The sequence below is a fragment of the Hippocampus guttulatus genome, chromosome 16, assembly GCF_054856545.1.
Source record: "Hippocampus guttulatus isolate MCC_2025c chromosome 16, RoL_Hgut_1.0, whole genome shotgun sequence".
NCBI lineage: Eukaryota > Metazoa > Chordata > Actinopteri > Syngnathiformes > Syngnathidae > Hippocampus > Hippocampus guttulatus.
This window is the reverse complement of record NC_141276.1, coordinates 11,582,501-11,599,934: the sequence shown is the minus strand read 5'-3', so window position 1 is coordinate 11,599,934 and position 17,434 is coordinate 11,582,501. Positions and strand designations below refer to the sequence as shown.

General features: G+C 46.9%; 1 protein-coding gene across 1 annotated transcript in view; it reads right to left on the bottom strand.

Moving 5' to 3' along the window:
* The window catches only part of rai1 (retinoic acid induced 1), a 62,638-nt gene that overhangs the window by 11,230 nt on the left and 33,974 nt on the right, over positions 1 to 17,434 (bottom strand). The window contains exon 2 of the mRNA XM_086133559.1: positions 92 to 6,448. Within this exon, the coding sequence (XP_085989685.1) occupies positions 92 to 6,436 (6,345 nt within the window). The 5' untranslated portion in view covers positions 6,437 to 6,448. The remainder of the gene's footprint in view (positions 1 to 91; positions 6,449 to 17,434) is intronic.

The window sequence follows — 17,434 nt, the reverse complement described above, 5'->3', positions numbered from 1 at the left end:
GGGAATAACAAGCAAAGGACAAAAGTTGGAAAGTTAGCCGAGATATCTCCAAAGCAGCTGCTCAGTGATGTGCTGATATTAGCTCTCGTACCATTTGGGCTGAGATGTCGGCGGCTTCCTTCAGTCCGTATAATCGGCCGGCCACCATGATCACCCCCTTGGTCCAGATCGCACAGTTTTCATGAGCCCAGTGCTCATTGGCCTGTGCTTCTTCTCGCAGCCTTTGGAACAAACCCTCTTGGGTATTGGAAGGCCCGGCCTGGAGCTGCTTCATCCTCTTTAACCTCTCTCGAAGGGTTATTCTCCGTAGAACACCCTTTCGACCCGTTCTTTCTTTTCTTTCCGCTCTTCGGGACGACCAATGGTGATGTCTGGTACTTCTGCCCTCTTGTGGCGATTCCTCCGTGTTTTCTGATTTCTCGACGCCGGTCTCATTTTCAACCTTTGGTAATGTGCGTGGTTCTTCATTAACTTCATCTTGGTTGGTCTTCTCTGGGACTTCCCATAGGGAGAGCCCGGGCTCAGTGGTCAACAGCTTCCGAGGGACCGCGTCTTCTGTGTAGTATGGTCCGCAAAGATCGCCCATGTCTCTGTAGTTGGATTCTTTTCCGCACAAGCAACATGTAAGACACCTACTAGTTAGATGTGGATTGGCCGTGGGTCCTTGTAGCATGGCGGCAGTGTGCGGCACTACCTTTGCAACCGTGAAAGGATTCTTCATTCGGAGAATTCCCTTTTTTCTTCGTCTTTGAAATACATGCATATCCTCGGGCTTGTTGACGATGGCACACCAAGAGGAAAAGTCTCTGGAGTTGTTCATTCGCACGTACGGACAGAAAGACAGAGGGTGTTGTTGGACCGGCTTGTTTCTGATTCTCTTTACCGAAATGGTCTCGGTCTGTGTTTTTGATATTGTCACCACAGGACCCACGATGTAATCTTTTTCCTCTTCACACATGTCTATTTCGGTCTCCTGTTGTTGCCTCTCTACTTTTTCTGCTTCGCACCCCGCCGCCCTCACAACCGCCTCAATGACCTCCAAGGCATCTTTCATTCCTGGTTTTGGCCCGGGCTTTTTGTACACTTTCATTGGCTTGTCAGAAATCTCCTCGGATAAGGCTTTCCCTCGTTTCCGCTTAGCTGGATATGCAGATGCTTTTCTTCCTCTTCTCAGTGTCTGGATGACTTCCGCGCTGTCAACCTCAGGGCATTCTTTAATATCATCGGGACTTATTGGCAATGTGGGCATTTCCGAAGGGGTTATCATCTCCTCTACTATTCCGTCTTGTTGCTCCGTAACTTCAATTTTGATCTCCTTTGCTGCTTCTGTTTCTTCTGCCACAGACTGACCTTTTCGTTTCCTTTTCTGCTTTACGTGCATCTCGTGGTTGTTTTTGATGGCCCTCTGCTTGGCCGCCCTTGGGGTCGTCACTATTAGGTTCCCCGCTTCCAAGGCTACGGCAGAGGCGTCTGCACTCTCCACCATAGCCCAACGCTTCCTTTTTGAGGACTTGTTTGTGGCTAAATCTCTAGATACAAGTGCTTTTGCTTGTTGGGTCCAGTCTCCTCGAGGACTGAGGTCTACCTGAGCCCCCATTGCTCTTTGGACTTTGCACAGTGTGCCAGGTTGATGTTCTTGTATTGGCCCGTGGTCATTTACATCCTCTTCTGACAGCTTTTGTCTCAACTCCTCTGACACTGGTGCTTCCTGACATATCTTCTGCTTGTCACTTTCTCGTTTGACCTCCTTTCTTGCGGCGCCTTCGAGGTGTTTCACAACCTCCTGTCTGCTTTTCATTTCACTTTCCATCATTTCCGTGCCATTGAGAGGAATAACCGTCTCTCCGTCTTTGACCGCGTGCGGAGAAAAGTCCTTAGTTGTTGCATCATCGTTGAGACTGATGTCTGTCTGAGAAGTTTGGAGGTATTTCTTCGAGCTCGGTGATGTGATTTTCTGCACCATGGCTTCATATTTCTGTCCTCTGCCCTTACGTGGAGGGAGGACTTTTGTTCTGGTGGGGCACTGAGGAGGCACGACTGACACATCACCTTGATCGCTTTCGGTGACGTGAGAGGGAATATGTTTGGGTGGGTAGGTCCCCTCAGGCTCTTTCGTGGCTGGCCCTTTCTTTCTTCTGGGCCCTGGGACATCCCCCTCTTTAGGTGTGGAGACAACCTGCGCCAGCGGCGTGGCCTGGGGTTTTGATTTAGGCTTTGGACCCCTCTTCTTCTTTACAGGCACCGTCGAGGGTTCCATGAATGACTGATATTTTAGTGGAAGCATCATCTTTTCTTCAGTATTTTCAGATGGAAGCAGTTCAGGAGGTTCAGTTGGAGTCTTTTTTACCATGTAAGGACTTGGAGTAAGACATTGTTCCTTAGCTAAATGGTCCTCTTTTTTGGAACAATCAAGCGTGCCTGTTTCTGTCACTGCTGGTGTTAAATGATCTTTGTGTATTGTTTTCTCCTTTTCTTTTGATGATTTTGCCTGTGAAGGCTTTCTTGACCTCAAGGTCATGTTTTTATTGTCATTTTCTTGTGCTTTTATGACATTTGGTGACTTTTCGTCATGGTTTGTTACTTTGATATCCTGGTTTATTTGCGATAGCGTAGTCTTTATATTCTTTCTGGCCCTGCCCTGTGGCCCTGTCAAATGTAGAATGATTTCTTCCTGTTGTGTCTGCTTGGCCTGAGAAACTAAGCCTTTGGGGCGACCAACGGGGGACTTGATGGTTACGTTTTCACTGGGTGGCAATTCATCTTCAGATTTGAATGCAGGCTTTGGTCCTGTCTTTGAAACAGGTTTAGGCCCAGGTTTTAATGTCGGTTTTAAGCCTGGTTTGGGCCCTGGTTTTCGTTTCCCTCGAGACTCAATTTTCTCTGCTGGATCCTGTGTATTTGTCACAACCTTTTGTCCGGTTTTAAGTCCTGGTTTTGGCCCGGGCTTTGGTCCGGGCTTTAGGGCAAGTTTAGGACTTGGTTTGCCTCCAGGTTTTGGCCCTGGCTTTGGTCCAGTTTTCAGTCCTGGTTTGGGTCCAGGTTTTGGGCCTGGTTTCCCCTTTAAATGAGCCTCGCCTTTGGGTGGCAAATCTGGCGCATTGAATGAACGTGTGCACATTCTTGAACTTAGTCCTTCAGTTAATATTTTGGTTGTCTGGCTCACTATTGATTCCTGATGAGCTAAGTCGGTTTGATCTGAGAACAACATAGTTTTGCTCGAAGGCCTGCAGGGCTTCTCTGAGGCCAGGGGGTCTCCTTCTTCATCCTTCTCTTCATCCCTTTCCAAGCTTAGCTGTCGCCTGATTGCCATACCTGAAAGCATTATTTTCCTTCTCCCCCTTGCATACTTACGTCCAAATGCCCTGGGTTGACCAGATGGGGCCACAGGCTCTGGCTTGGCCAACGGGGTCACGGCACTGGAGCAGCTGAGGCCCGGCTCCATGTCCTCATCACCTTTCTTTGGGGAGGGCGGTGTGTCCGCCCAGGAGGGGGCTGAGGGAAGTATTGACTTCCCAGGCAACTGAGGAGAGTCTGGCTCCAGCACTTTGACGTCGCTGTGATCCATATGATCCCTGGACTGGGCTGGAGTTGGTGTTGTCTTGTCATTGAGAGCTGAGAAAACTGGCATAGCAGATTGGGGCTGCGGAGCAGTGTCACCGATGGCCGATTCTCTCGAAGAAGCATTCGGCGCTGCTGCCACATTTGGATGTGCAGGCACTCCCGCAAGCTCATTGTCACTATGGAACTCAGCTCTTTGAGTCTCTGTCTTGGTGCAAAGGTTGGCAGAAGGTTTCTCACAGCCGTGTCTGTTCATGAAATCAGAATTCAATGACTGGCTAATGTACTCCTCCTCCTCCCCTAGTTCTCTTCTCACCTCATCAGACAGGGGCGGGGAAAGAGCATGTTGCTTTCTTTCATCGAATGTTTCTTGTCCATTGTTTTCCTCCTCCTTTTCCTCTTCTTCAATCAGTTGTTTGAGCTCTGTCTTCTCTGAATGTTCCTCTTCCAAGGCCTCAATTCGAGGGGTTGAAGAGGTGTTGTCTGAGCTGTCCTCCTTCTCTGTGGAATATTGATCCTGTTCAAGGTCACTCACAGGATTGAAAGGCAGTGTTTTTAGCAAGCTCTCAGAAGCATCTGATGACTCTGATTTGTATGCCTCTTTTATCTCTTGGCCAAAATTGTGGCCTGAGTCAGAGCATGCAGCTGGGGACTGTTCAAGTGAATCAGGATCATATTTTCTCTGGACCCCTTCGTAGACTGTCTCCGCATAGCAAAGGTCTTTGTCTGCCCCACCTTTGTTTACTTGGTTGTATAGAAATGAACATTTGTCCTCATCTGACCATTTTTCCTGTTTCTCTATCAGATTAGTCACGTCAGTATCTCTTTCATAGTCAGGCGGGTTTGGTCTAGTCGCCACTTCTTTGTCAGCTGACTTCTCTGTCCATGCTGATTCTTCGAAGTTTTCTCTAACAGACTCATTGATCTGCTGCATGTCGGAAGATGAGTCGGTGTCCGGTTTAATAGGACTGGGAATGGTAATGCTGGTAGGAGACCTCCCCTCACTGTTGCTCTTGACCGGAGTGATATCTTCTCCTTGTACTGATTGACACGTAATTGGGTCAGGAGTAAGGTTGTGCAATCCAGAGTCTCCAGACCTGGTGGAGACATCATCTGGAGATGTCATGGAACAGGATGACATTGTGTCCACGTTAATATGTGTGTTGTTGGGAGGCTGAGCTGGACTCCTGCCCTGGTTTCTGTAGTAGTAGCCCCTCTCCAGTTGCTCATCACTACTGCTGGAGTAACCTCCCTCGTGTAGTTCCATCAGCATCCGCTGATGTTGCACATTAGGGTAAAGGTCCTGCACTGGACCTCCACTTAAACCACCAGCACTTTCTGGATATGTATTTTTGTACTCATCAGCCTTTTTGGAGGATGCTGCACTTCCAGAACTGCTGTTGCTTCCTCCACTGTTTCGTTTTGCATTTTTCTTGTTGGCCACCAGAGTTTCTGAAAGCAGCAACTGTTGGACGTTGTTGGATATGTTCTCGACCTGAGAGGTGAGGGCATTCAGGCTCCACAAGCTCGGGTTTGACAGCAGCTTCTCTGAGAAACGCTCTTTCATGGTAGGTCCTTGTAGTGTGTTTGTGAAGCTTTGGGGTGCTGCCTGGGGCACACTGGGTGATGGGTGTGAGCGTGGGGGCAATAGCATAGCATTGGACCCGCCTTGCTCTTGATGGCCCATGGAGGAGGATGATGATGACGAGGCTGGTCCTGGGGTGATGGGCGGTTGGCCGTACTGGAATGACTCCGGATTGGTCATTAAAGGCGAAGGGGTAGAGCTGTATGAAGGGGAGCGTCCAACCGATCGTGCGGGAGAGTGGTTGGAGGAAGGACTGCAAGTTTGATAATACTGTTCAGGTGACCTCACAGCCAGTTCAGAGAGACAGTAGTTTGATTGTGGTTGGCTAAAATGTTGGTATTTTGTGTGGGGTTCCTGGGGGCTGGTCATGGGTTGCAGAGGGGGCTGTGGCTCATAACCTCTCGAGTGTTGGTAGCTGTAGCTATTCTGGGCTGGCCTGTAGCCTCCTTGCTTCAGACTACTGTGGCTGCTCATTAGTCTGCCATACTGGGAGGTCGGCGTTATGCTATAACCTTTATAGCATGGGGGCATTGGGCTGCACTTTTCTATGTAAGGTGAAGGAGAAGGAGAAGGGGAAGGTTGGGGGTAGTGCAGGTGACTTTGTGGATACAATAATGGTGAAGGGGAAGGGTTATTTGGGTGTGACTGGTGATGGGGGCTTGGGAATGAGGGGGCAGAGGGCTGATGGCACTGGATCTGGGAGTGGCCCAGCATGTTCTGGTCCATGTACTGTGAGGAGTTAGGGCCAGGTGGACCTCCAGCCTCAATTTGGCTAACCATCTCATGCTCATACGATGTCAACTGAGATGGGTCTTCCCATTTCTGCTGGAGGTGTCCCCCGCTCATGTACTGGGCCGAGTATGTCCCAGAGCCCATGTGGTTACTGTAAGCACCATGACCCTGTAAATGTTGAGCAGAACTTGTCGGAGGAAATTTAGGGATTTTCTTCTTTGCCTGCGAGGGTGCAGAGCTTCCGTTTGCATTCCCGCCACCATTGACCGGGAAACCAGGGTAGGCTGGCTGACTATAACAGTCCTTAGGTGCTCCTCCTGTCCCTGTTCCTGCGGCTGTCGACATACTTGTAGTGTTAACCAGCGAGCGGGCCTCATAGTTTGACCTTGAAAGCCCTGGACCCGGGCCTGGATGTGGACCAGGCCCCGGGTGGGGTAGCTGAGGGTGGGCATGATGCGTGTGTTGTCGGTACGTCTCCAGGCGTGATAATTCGTGGGGCTCCTGCTGGTAGCAGGGTTGGCTGCTGTGGTAACCACCAGCGCGCTCACGGAAGGACTGCATCGCTCCCACTGTCTGAAAACAGAACAGGGAGGGGCGAGGTGAGACGAGAAAGAGGGGTGGGGGGTAAGGGGTTCGGAAGACAGGGACAAGTGGTGGGGGGGTGATAGAGATGTTCGTTAGAGACTGCCGTTTGACTTGTATGGTATAAAAAATGGATACATGGATGATCGTTCAATTACTTGACAAACAGTCAGACACAGTTTCAGACAACTTGATTGATGCCGATACAAGAAATACAATTGCAGATTTGAGATCCAAATGCTCATTCAGGCTCACCGAACACTCAATTCGACAACGTCAGAAAAGACATGATGAATGGGTTATTCGACATAACAATATTAATAATTAATGATAGAACAACTAACAAATTCTGTCAGACCTTGAGATAGCAGTTCAAATATTTAAATGGAATGGAAAGACTTCTGGATCCATGGAAAGACTGTTTTGAATTACCGGTAGTAGACCTAATAAAGCGATGAATATTAGTGTGCCATGGATACATCTAACATAAATCAATATATAAACGTCCATGTGTTTATATGGAAATATTAACTATGAGGCACCATGTTAGCATTCTTCCGATAACAATTCCTCCTAACTTCATCATCTCTGTGCTGATCCACAAATTTAGACTATTTTCAAGCACAACTTTAAGATATTACAATTATTGCATGCTTTGTCAATGTCAACGCTTTGTAACTAAAGAAAGGTTTTTTTTCCTTGCCACAGATATACCAACTCAAATTTCACCCGAAGCAACGTGGGACAGTTTTGCGGATGCGCTTCGAGTTTAGCTGTAGTGGAATGCCTGCACTTGTTGAATTAAATTTATTTTTTTTGCTTTTTATTCCAGCAGAGTGCACATATGGCAATGTTTTTCTGCAAATGAGTGTGCCTTCTTCTTCTTCTTACAAAGTATAAAAAGGGTGGGGGGAGAAATACAAGGGGTGGAGCTCTATAACAGGAACACAAGGAGACGAGTCACCTGGAGACGATAGCTCTCAGCTCAGTCTGTCAGCGTGTGTTTGACTGTGTGTGCCTGCCGCCACCTGCACAATATCCCAGCATGCAACCTGCCCCAGGGAGCACCGTGCGCGCCAGCAGATGCACGTTGGCATTATTCATGTCTGAAATACACAATTTTGTGCATGTGTGTGAGTATGTGTGTGTGCGTGTGTGCGCGTGTGTGGCAAAGCAGTGAGAATGAAAGACACATCGCTCAATCTGCACGTAATGTGTGTGTGTGTGTGTGTGTGTGTGTGTGTATATATCCATCCATCCATTTTCCGAACCGCTCGATCCTCACTAGGGTCGCGGGGGATGCTGGAGCCTATCCCAGCCGTCTCCGGGCAGTAGGCGGGGGACACCCTGAATCAGTTGCCAGCCAATCGCAGGGCACACAGAGACGAACAACCATCCACGCCCACACTCACACCTAGGGACAATTTAGAGCGTCCAATCAGCCTGCCATGCATGTTTTTGGAATGTGGGAGGAAACCGGAGCACCCGGAGAAAACCCACGCAGGCCCGGGGAGAACATGCAAACTCCACACAGGGAGGCCGGAGCTGGAATCGAACCCGGTACCTCCGCACTGTGAAGCCGACGTGCTAACCACTGGACTACCGGGCCGCCCATGTGTATGTATATATATATATATATATATATATATATATATGCCTTTGATAAATTCAGTGTGTTATATTTGCTGAAATTTGCTGGCAACCAGTGCAGGTCCAAGGTGACCCTAATGGGTCCAAAAATTGGATGAATGGCTAATACAGTTTGATTCATCACTGAATCTTTCATGAATGTAAAGTATAGTATTTGTCTTCTTTTCAGAAAAAAATTACTCAATTATGTGAGAACAGGCTTCGTTAATCGGGACCTTTGCAGAAGATTAAAGATAGAAAAGACATATGGAACTGAAAATAAATAAAATACCCCCCCCCCCCCCCCCACACAAAATTAACTAAAAACCTGTAAAACAAACTGACGATGAAATGGGGGAAAAGTACAAATAAAAGTAAAACCAATTTAAATCAAATAAAGACATGAATAAAAATATAAAAGAATGATAATCTTTTACAAAGTAATTTGTGACTAAAAATACTATTTCAAACTGAAAGAAAATGAAAGAAAAAAGGAGAAAATTAGGACTTTTAAAAATGGAGAAATCCGAAAAGCGACAAAAAAGAGAAAAAATGGACAATGATAGTGAGTAGAGTATTTGAAGGAGTTGCAGAGGATGACTTTACTGCAAGGGCTTTGCAATCGTGACTCTGGGGAAATATGAGCTTGCCGACCTGCCGTCATGTCCACGCACCCAAACAAACTACGCACGCACAGATGTAGCGTAATCCAATGCAACATGCTACGTTGCACACGCTGGTACAATGAGGTGGGCTCCGTAATTAGCTTCACCTCCTGCTGGAAAACACGAAGTAGCTGATGTGTGTGTAATTGACTGCTGTGGTCTGCGCACGCCTCACCACTTTGCGAGGCCACTGCGCCTCACGGGCACCCTAAAGCATTTACCTGCAGCTTTTGGGGCTAAAACGTACCAGCGATGACCTTTTTCAGACAGCCGATTTCCGTCTATAAGCGTACATCAATAAGCGGGCAAGCGGAGACGGCAAAGAAGCAAGAGAGGAGAAAATCCGATTGTTGAGCTGTATGCCTCATTATGCGCCGAGCTCTTGGCGCCTTCTTCGCCCTCTCTCCCTCGCTTTCATCGCATCATCTTCACAGGCACTTTGAGATGGGACTTATCTTCTTTCGCCACACACCCACCAACACAAAAGCTGACCTTAAAGCAGGTCTGTGCATGAAATGTAATGACGTCTGTGTCAGGGCTGTGCATTCGGGGGGGGTGGGGGGTGGGGCAAATCGGCATGAGGGATCGTCGCCATCCTCGCAGAGCGGAGGGATGCAACGTGGCCCTGTGTGTTTACCTCCACAGTCATCCTTGTTAGATATGCGTGCAGACGCAGCTTCTTCTAGCGAGGAGGGGGAGCTAACACACACACTCTACACTACACACACACACACACACACACACTACACGCGCACAAAAATAAAACAAGTGTAGCCCCCCCCCCCCAACCATGACCCACTCATCAACACTTTTAACACATCAGCCAGAAACACTCGATTTTGCGGAAGAACTACAGCGCAGACCATACCACTCGACACCAACTAACACCTCCCTAATTAAGCACACAAAAATAACAGCTACCCCCCCTCCTCTCCTCGCCTCGTCAGTGCAGTAGATGCCACACCCACTTACTTCAGATGTCTTGCTAGCTGGTTACCTCCATAGCAAGCTAGATCAATACAATAAACCCCCCTCCCCCATGGAGAGCTTATGTTCCAGACCACCCCTGCCATTACAAATTGTGATATACTGGAGAAATAACCCTATTTAAAAATTGCCTGGGCATATTCTTATCACACTTATTTTTTTTAAAGGTCTTTAATTAAACACACTTAAAATAATGCAAACAGATTTCAAAATATAAAACTGCATATTGACAGCAAGAGGAAAAAAAATATCCTCTCACTGTGCAAGTCAAGAATTATTCCCCAAGATGTACATTATAAAATGAACCTGCCGCTGTCGCTTTCCGTGGGCGTAAATAGCAGGATTGAAGAAGAGTTCACATTCAACAATCCCCAGCAAAAACTGGGCTTGTCATGATCCAACTGCCCTGTGTCAACCGTCGAGACCTTCAAGTTCCTGGGAATCACAGTCTCCCAGGACATGAAGTGGGAAGTCAACACCATCTCCATCCTGAAAAGGGCCCGGCAGAGGATGTACTTCCTGAGGCTGCTGAGGAAACATGGCCTGCCACAGGAGGTGCTACGACAGTTCTACACGGCAGTCATGGAATCAATCCTGTGTTCTTCCATCACGGTTTGGTTTGGGGCCGCCACAAAAAAGGACAAAATCCGACTTCAACGGACAGTTAGGACGGCGGAAAAAATCGTTGGCACCGCCCTACCCACTCTTGAGGACTTGCACACTGCAAGAATCAAGACAAGGGCACGGAAAATCCTCCTGGATCCCCCGCACCCTGCCCACCACCTTTTCCAGCTACTCCCCTCAGGCAGACGCTACAGATCCATGCGCACCAAATCCAGTAGACACTTAAACAGCTTCTTCCCTCTAGCCATTAACTCCTTAAACAGTCACTGACGTAGTCACTCTTCTTGTACTACAAATACTGCTACTGGTTACTCTAAAATGGTTCAATGATTTGTTGTTTGTGTTCTACATACTTGGCCAATAAAGATGATTCTGATTCTGATTCTGATTCTGATCCTGTCCTGTTTGTTTTTCAGTGTCTGGCAGGAGTGGAGGGCGTTCCCTCCTGAGCCGCACCTGTCACTAATCCTCCTTGCTCTCCAACAACTGGTTGTCGGATTATTCGCCTTGCTCATGACTCCGTCACCAAGTGTTTCGAATCTTCTAGATGCCTCTTGCTACATATTTTTCTCGCCACGTATTTGCATTCATCATTGTAAGTAATTATTTGTTGTTTAATCACAGTCCCGGTTGGCTAACAACATTAGCTCGGTGCGTGCAAACATCGCTGGTATCTTTATTTCTTTTTTGTTTTGTTTTGTTTTGGGTTTTTGTTACGTGTGTTGGTCTAAATCGCCCTGATTAGTTCCTAAACCTTAAATTGAAACAAACATTTCAAGGAAGCATGTTTAAAACATCTTGAACTGAAGAAGGACTTAGGATGGCTAAAAGATTGGCTCCACAGACAGATGGACTGACAGACAGACAGATATGTGTCTGTCTGTCCGTCTGTCCTTCTCTCCAGTGTCTGACCAGGCGGTCTGGGTAGGTTAGGACCCCAAGGGAGACACTCAGGAGATGGATCCAGCCAATATCTGCTCTGACATTTGTAAGTGTCCCGTTGTCATGGTGCACAGCTGGATGTCACGGGTTGGGGTCGCGCAGAATAATCGTCCGGCCGCGCAGAGAGGACCGAGGTGAGGCTATTGAATGGTCGCAGACAGACAGATGGCATGCTGACGCTTGTGGACGGGCGGCAAATGAGGTGCCAAGGCTGGCTGGCAGTCAGGAAGTGATGTGCTCGCCATGGATCACGGACAAATGCTAGAAGCAGTCTGGCGGTCCGTATTGCGCATTACTTCCATCGAGGAAGTTGTGTTTTTATCGGTACGGGTTTGGTTTTATGCAGCATCAGCTAATCAGATATAAAGGCTGGCCGCCATGTTCCCAGATTGCTTTGCGCTGGATTCAATCCAGATTCTGTGATAATGCGTTTCACTTTGGGACAAAGGGGTTTTCCATCAGGTTATAATACAGTTTGATCTGGATCCGATCCAGCCTCGGACTGAGGCTGTTTTAGCAGTTTCAAAACAAACTTTTTAATCTGGATGTACACCAGATTTCAAAGCAGTTTTGCTCTTGTCCAGTGCCTGTAATGTGTTTTTAAAAAAGGGAAACAGATTCTTGATCAGTTGTCAAAACATCTTAATTTGGGTCTAATCTCAATTCCACAACAACCTGGTGAATTTAGCGACAGAGGCGGTTTCACTAGGTTTCAAAAATAGTTTAGTACAGAGTTCCCGCAATAAATTTCTTTAACATAGTCTGTTTCATCAAACTGTTTGAACCGTATTCAATAGCGATTCTCTTATAAATTGTTTAACATCATAAGGACAAAGTCATTTCCGACGCTTTCTTCAATTTCAACTTCGCTTTTGAGGGCTACAGCGATGAGTTTGAGGGCATCAGTATTTTTCTGGCAGCTATTGATTGGTTGGTCAGAGCACAACTTTTTACATCTAACTTTGACTCGCAAAACATGTCTGGAGCCAATACTGTACATTTAATAATTGGCATCTGGTGAGTATAATGAATTCATTTAAAATGTGTTATTTTTCAATGTTGTAGTGGCGCTATTATGAGGGGGATTAAATTAGATAGTAAAGGCCCAGGTGCCAAGTTCACAATGCGCCAGTAGAATCTCCTTCCATTTAGCCTCATTGTTTTTCTGAAAAACGTTGAAGCCTAAATGGAGGAATCCAAACAAATCAATTCAGCCATCCCGGAGAAAAATGTTGTGGGAAAACAAAGGATCCTCTCGACTTTACCCATTTTCCTCCAAAGGCCCAACTCAGCGTATCAAGATGGCCGAAAGCCTTATTGAAGGGATATTAAAGTCTAGCAAGACCCTCCTCTTCCTCACTTCTACTTGATTAAATCCTGTAATGCAGTATGTGTTGGAGGTTATCTGACGGAAGTGGGTGGCTGAAACGGTTCAATAGCATCTAATAGTGAGGAAACTTGCCTTGGCGCCGCTCGATTTTTTTTGGGAGACCATTTTAGTTCTGTGAGGTTAACACAGGGGATAGTGTGTGTGTGTGTGTGTGTGCGTGTGTGCGTGTGTGTGAGTGCATGGTGTGTGTGTGCGTGCGTGCGAGAAGTGCAATTGCCTCATCTCTGGGGTGTAGGATGACTCATCCACATTCACAGACATGACTTGGTGCTCTGACGCTGATGAGGATGACACTCCAGACGAAAAAGTCGAACCAGCCCCCCCCAAAAAAGAAAAAAGCACACTTGAACCACTTCAACACACACACACACACACACACACACACACACACACACACACACACACACACACACACACACACACACACAGACAGACACACACACACATCCAAGTTCACAATTCAAGTGCAAAAAGTGACACGAACCAAACAATGAAGAGTAGCATTTTGTGGGCGTGGCTTGAAGTCCCTAATTGGATTTTATCAAGGATTGGCCCAACTCCAATGGGAAGCAATCAACTTATGATTAAACAATCCCAAACTTAATGACAGCCAATCAAAGTATGCTTCACGCTCTGACTGACAGTTGTTTCCCCACCCTCAACAACTCAAACACAGGAAGCCAACACATAAAAAGGGATATTATAAAAAGGCAACTCACCTACAGAAACAATATAGATAGAGATTAAAATTTAGGTTAACGCGATTAAAAAAAAATCATATCACTGTCATTATTTATTCGCAATTAACACGATTATTTGACACCTCTAATCAGGAGAATGTCAAACTCATTTTTTGTCGTGGGCCACATTTTAGTTACCGTTTCCCTTGGAGGTCTGTTATGACTGAAACCAAGTAAAAAAAGTCAATAATAACGGTTTATTCAACTACTGTTTAAGTTACTGTAATGAGGGGTTTGGTTACAATAAAATGCTTACAATGTGTCTCCTATTTGTTACATATGAGAATTTTAAATGTTGGTCGAGATTTTAGCAAGCATCATGGAAGTTGACATGTTTGATTTGCTTTTGCGGGCCACATAAAATGATGTGGCGGCCCTGATCTGGCCCCCAGGCCTTGAGTTTGACGGCGGTGTGCCCAAAGAACACCCAACACAAATTTAAGTATGAAACCTTTTTTTCCTATGAACATCATCAACAACTTTCCCTGAGCTCTGCTGTATGGAAATAAACCGGGCAGAATAAATCAGGCACAGGAATGACAAACACGTGAATGCGGGCTTCACGCGACACTTCATCTCTTGAGCCGCCTCGTAAACTGACAGGCTGACGATGCCTGGTGACCTTTACGGGCGGAATAAACACACGGCGCCGGGCTACGCCATCCAAAGAGCCACGACGACAGCGGCGGCAACGACAACAACGCAAAGAGCAGGGCCCGTTGTCACCATGGCAATGGTGGAGCCACTCGATATGCTAGTGGCATGGGCAAACGGTGCAACCTGGGGAGAACATCTGGCTGAATGATGTTAATGGCGGGTCGATGTGAATTGTCCGCATTCGAAACACACGCACGCGATCACAGGTACACACACACACAAACACACGCACACACACACACACACACACACACACACACACACACACACACACACACACACACACACACACACACACACACACACACACACACACACACACACACACACACACCATCATCTGTCAAGATTGATCTAATAACATTAAAAAAAAAACAACCTAACTCACTGTCACCAAAAATGCTGTATATTAATTGGTTCCAATTGCTCAGTGTTTTGCTTGTCAAACTTGGCTGTCAAAAGTATTGTTTTGACCAACCAATCAGAGGATGGAAAAATGCTGATGTCATCGGGGGCCGGTGCCCTGGCCCCGTGAGGGTCAATCAATCCATTGCTATAGTTGGCAGAACTTGCTCCAGGACTACTGAAGCTATGAAGCAGATTAGATTTTCATAACAAAGCACAGAGTTCAATTCATTCTGTGACCATGCTCGTAACTCAACATACTCTGCAGCTCAAATCATCTTTCCTCTTTGAAATTCATGGATGTCCCAATAACCTGTTCCAGCCTCCCCCACCCCACCCCCCCAAAAGCAAAACAAAACATAAGGTTTATTCCTAGAAGTATCACTCACTGCAATTGTATTTCCAAAAACATACAATAATGGCATAAATAAATCCAAAGTAAAGAAGGAAACAGTTTTGGGCACATTTTGTTTTTCTTCAGCTCACTGGATATTGAGCTGCAATTTTTGGTGTGCCCGCCTCGGCCACCTGGAGGCTGTACATGAAGGCGACATGGTCACAATTGTTCACCACGCTGCAGTAATACTAATCGCTCCTCACAGAGGATAAAGAATGTGTCTGCGTGTCTGTTTGTGTTGCTCTTGTATTTGAGGCACCGACATACAAAATGACTGGATATGGGCCTGAGTCACTTTTCCCAATTTGTCAGTTGGTCGCCCGACCCCCAAAAGATTGCATCCCTTTCATCCTCCATCCATCCATTCCCTCCACCCCCTTCCTCCTCGTCTGCCCTCATCTTTCGAGGCGCGGTCACCTCCATTGGGCAACTGCCCTTTGAAGGACTAAAGCTGGCTTTGTTGACATGGTAACGGCTCGAAGAGACGGGCGGGGGATGAGAAGGACGGAGGTGAGACACACACACACGCACGCTCACACACACGCACGCACATCCGGAATACACATCACATAGGTTGCCTTTGCCTCCCTCTGTGCGAGGACGTTACGTTGTCGTGGTTACCTGGGCATGTGACCAGAAGGAGGATTGCTCATTATTTGCTGTGCGCACGCACCCGTATGTGTGTGTGTGTGTGTGTAGGTGATAACAGACCTGGGTCAGTTTTGGTTTATGTCAGGAAATGGATTCACGCTTCCAAGATTACCACTGCATGGCGTGTGTGTGCGTGTGTGTGTGTGTGTGTGTGTGTGCGTGTGTGTGTGCGTGTGTGTGCGTGTGTGTGTGTGTGTGTGTGTGTAAGAAGGTGGTCCTCCCGCTGACCTTCCACAACACAACAAGAGTGACACATCCTGACACCCGAGGAAAACGAAACAAGCAAGGAGAAGACCACGCGGCTGACATCACAAATGCTCTCTGTGTAATTTCTGTCGTTGGCCACGAGCGCGCGCACGCTCGGATGCACGCATGGACGCACGCACGGACACACCGCCCGCCCGCCAAGGAGTTGAGGTCCTGCAATGTGGTCTGCGGAGCTACTTGGTATTCCATCAGCGAGGGAGATTGCTGGAGCGGCAGATAGAAACAATGCGGGAGGAAGATTCGACGAGGGGAGATGACAAAAGCGTTCAGAGCTAAATTTGCACTTGAAACTTGACTGACGGCGAAGCGGTCAAACTTGTGGAAGAAAAGGGCTACTGCGGGGCCACTTGGAGAGGACAAAAAAAAATCAACAAAGAAACAAAAACGTCATGATGGCATGTTTGTTATCACGTTCAGTCATGAAGGAGTTGAAAGATGAGACCAATTTGGGTGAAAAATCACAGTTGATCACAAAGCTGTGATCAACTGAGTAGAATTTTTAAGTTTTATGAGTCTGAGAAAACAATTTGACAAGGAAGATGGTCAAAATCTGGGATTAAAGATGACAGAAGGAAAAGTTGGAACATAATATGGAAAAAAAAATGTACTTCCACAGGACTCAAAACGTAATTCTTTCCTGCTTCTCGACATAGACATGCGCACGCACATGTTCACACGTGAACACATGCGCGCGCACGTGCACCGATTTGCACCTGGTGCCGCTTTGCGCCACTTCATTTGATAGATGAAGCCACGTTCCGTATGCATACGCACCTCCTGGCGCACTACGTTGCTTCTCTGCATCCTCTAAGGGGGGGAAAAAAATGTCCTCCATATTTACGTGGCCTTGATTTGCTCGTGTGTTGCAATACTCCAGTCAAACCTCGTTTTCCGAAGGTCTCTGTTGTCGACCAAATCGGTTTTCGACCAAAGATTTCGAGTTTTTTTATGCCTCGGATGACGACCGAATTTTGGTTCTCGGACAAACTGAGCGCACTTGAATGCGTCACTTGACTCCTCTCACCTTCCTTACACGAGGAAGTGATGCTTCCTCGTTGTAGCGTTCCATTGTGAACAGACGTCTTCAATAAAGATTTTTTTTTAAAAAAGAGCGTGGTTTCGGTTTTCGAACAAATCGGTTTTCAAACAGCCTTCTGGAATGGATTATGGTCGAAAACCGAGGTATGACTGTATGTGTGTCATGAGTGTGTGCGAAGATTTCCGACCAAGCATGCCTATCAGCGGTTTAGAGAAGCGTATAGTGGGCCTAAGTGCTCGTCAAAAACAAGGCAGACGTTTTAACATTATGCACACTTTGGACTTGAATTTCCTTCAGTGACTCTCTGCATACCACTAGAGAGAGCCGACGTCCCACTTTGAGAAGCCGCAAATAGCGAAACCCTGCAAGATGCCCCCCGAGGTTTATATCATGTGTGGTAGCCACTAGATGGCAGTAACTGACTGCTCCTGCCCTCACTTCAACATAATTCCTTGGCACCAAGATACCACAGGATGGTGACTTAGGCAAATTAGTCAGCAAATAGAAGACAGGTTCCCCTTCCAAAATTCAAAAGTTGACAACTTTGCATATACTCTGATTGCGGCGATTGAAAATACGGACGT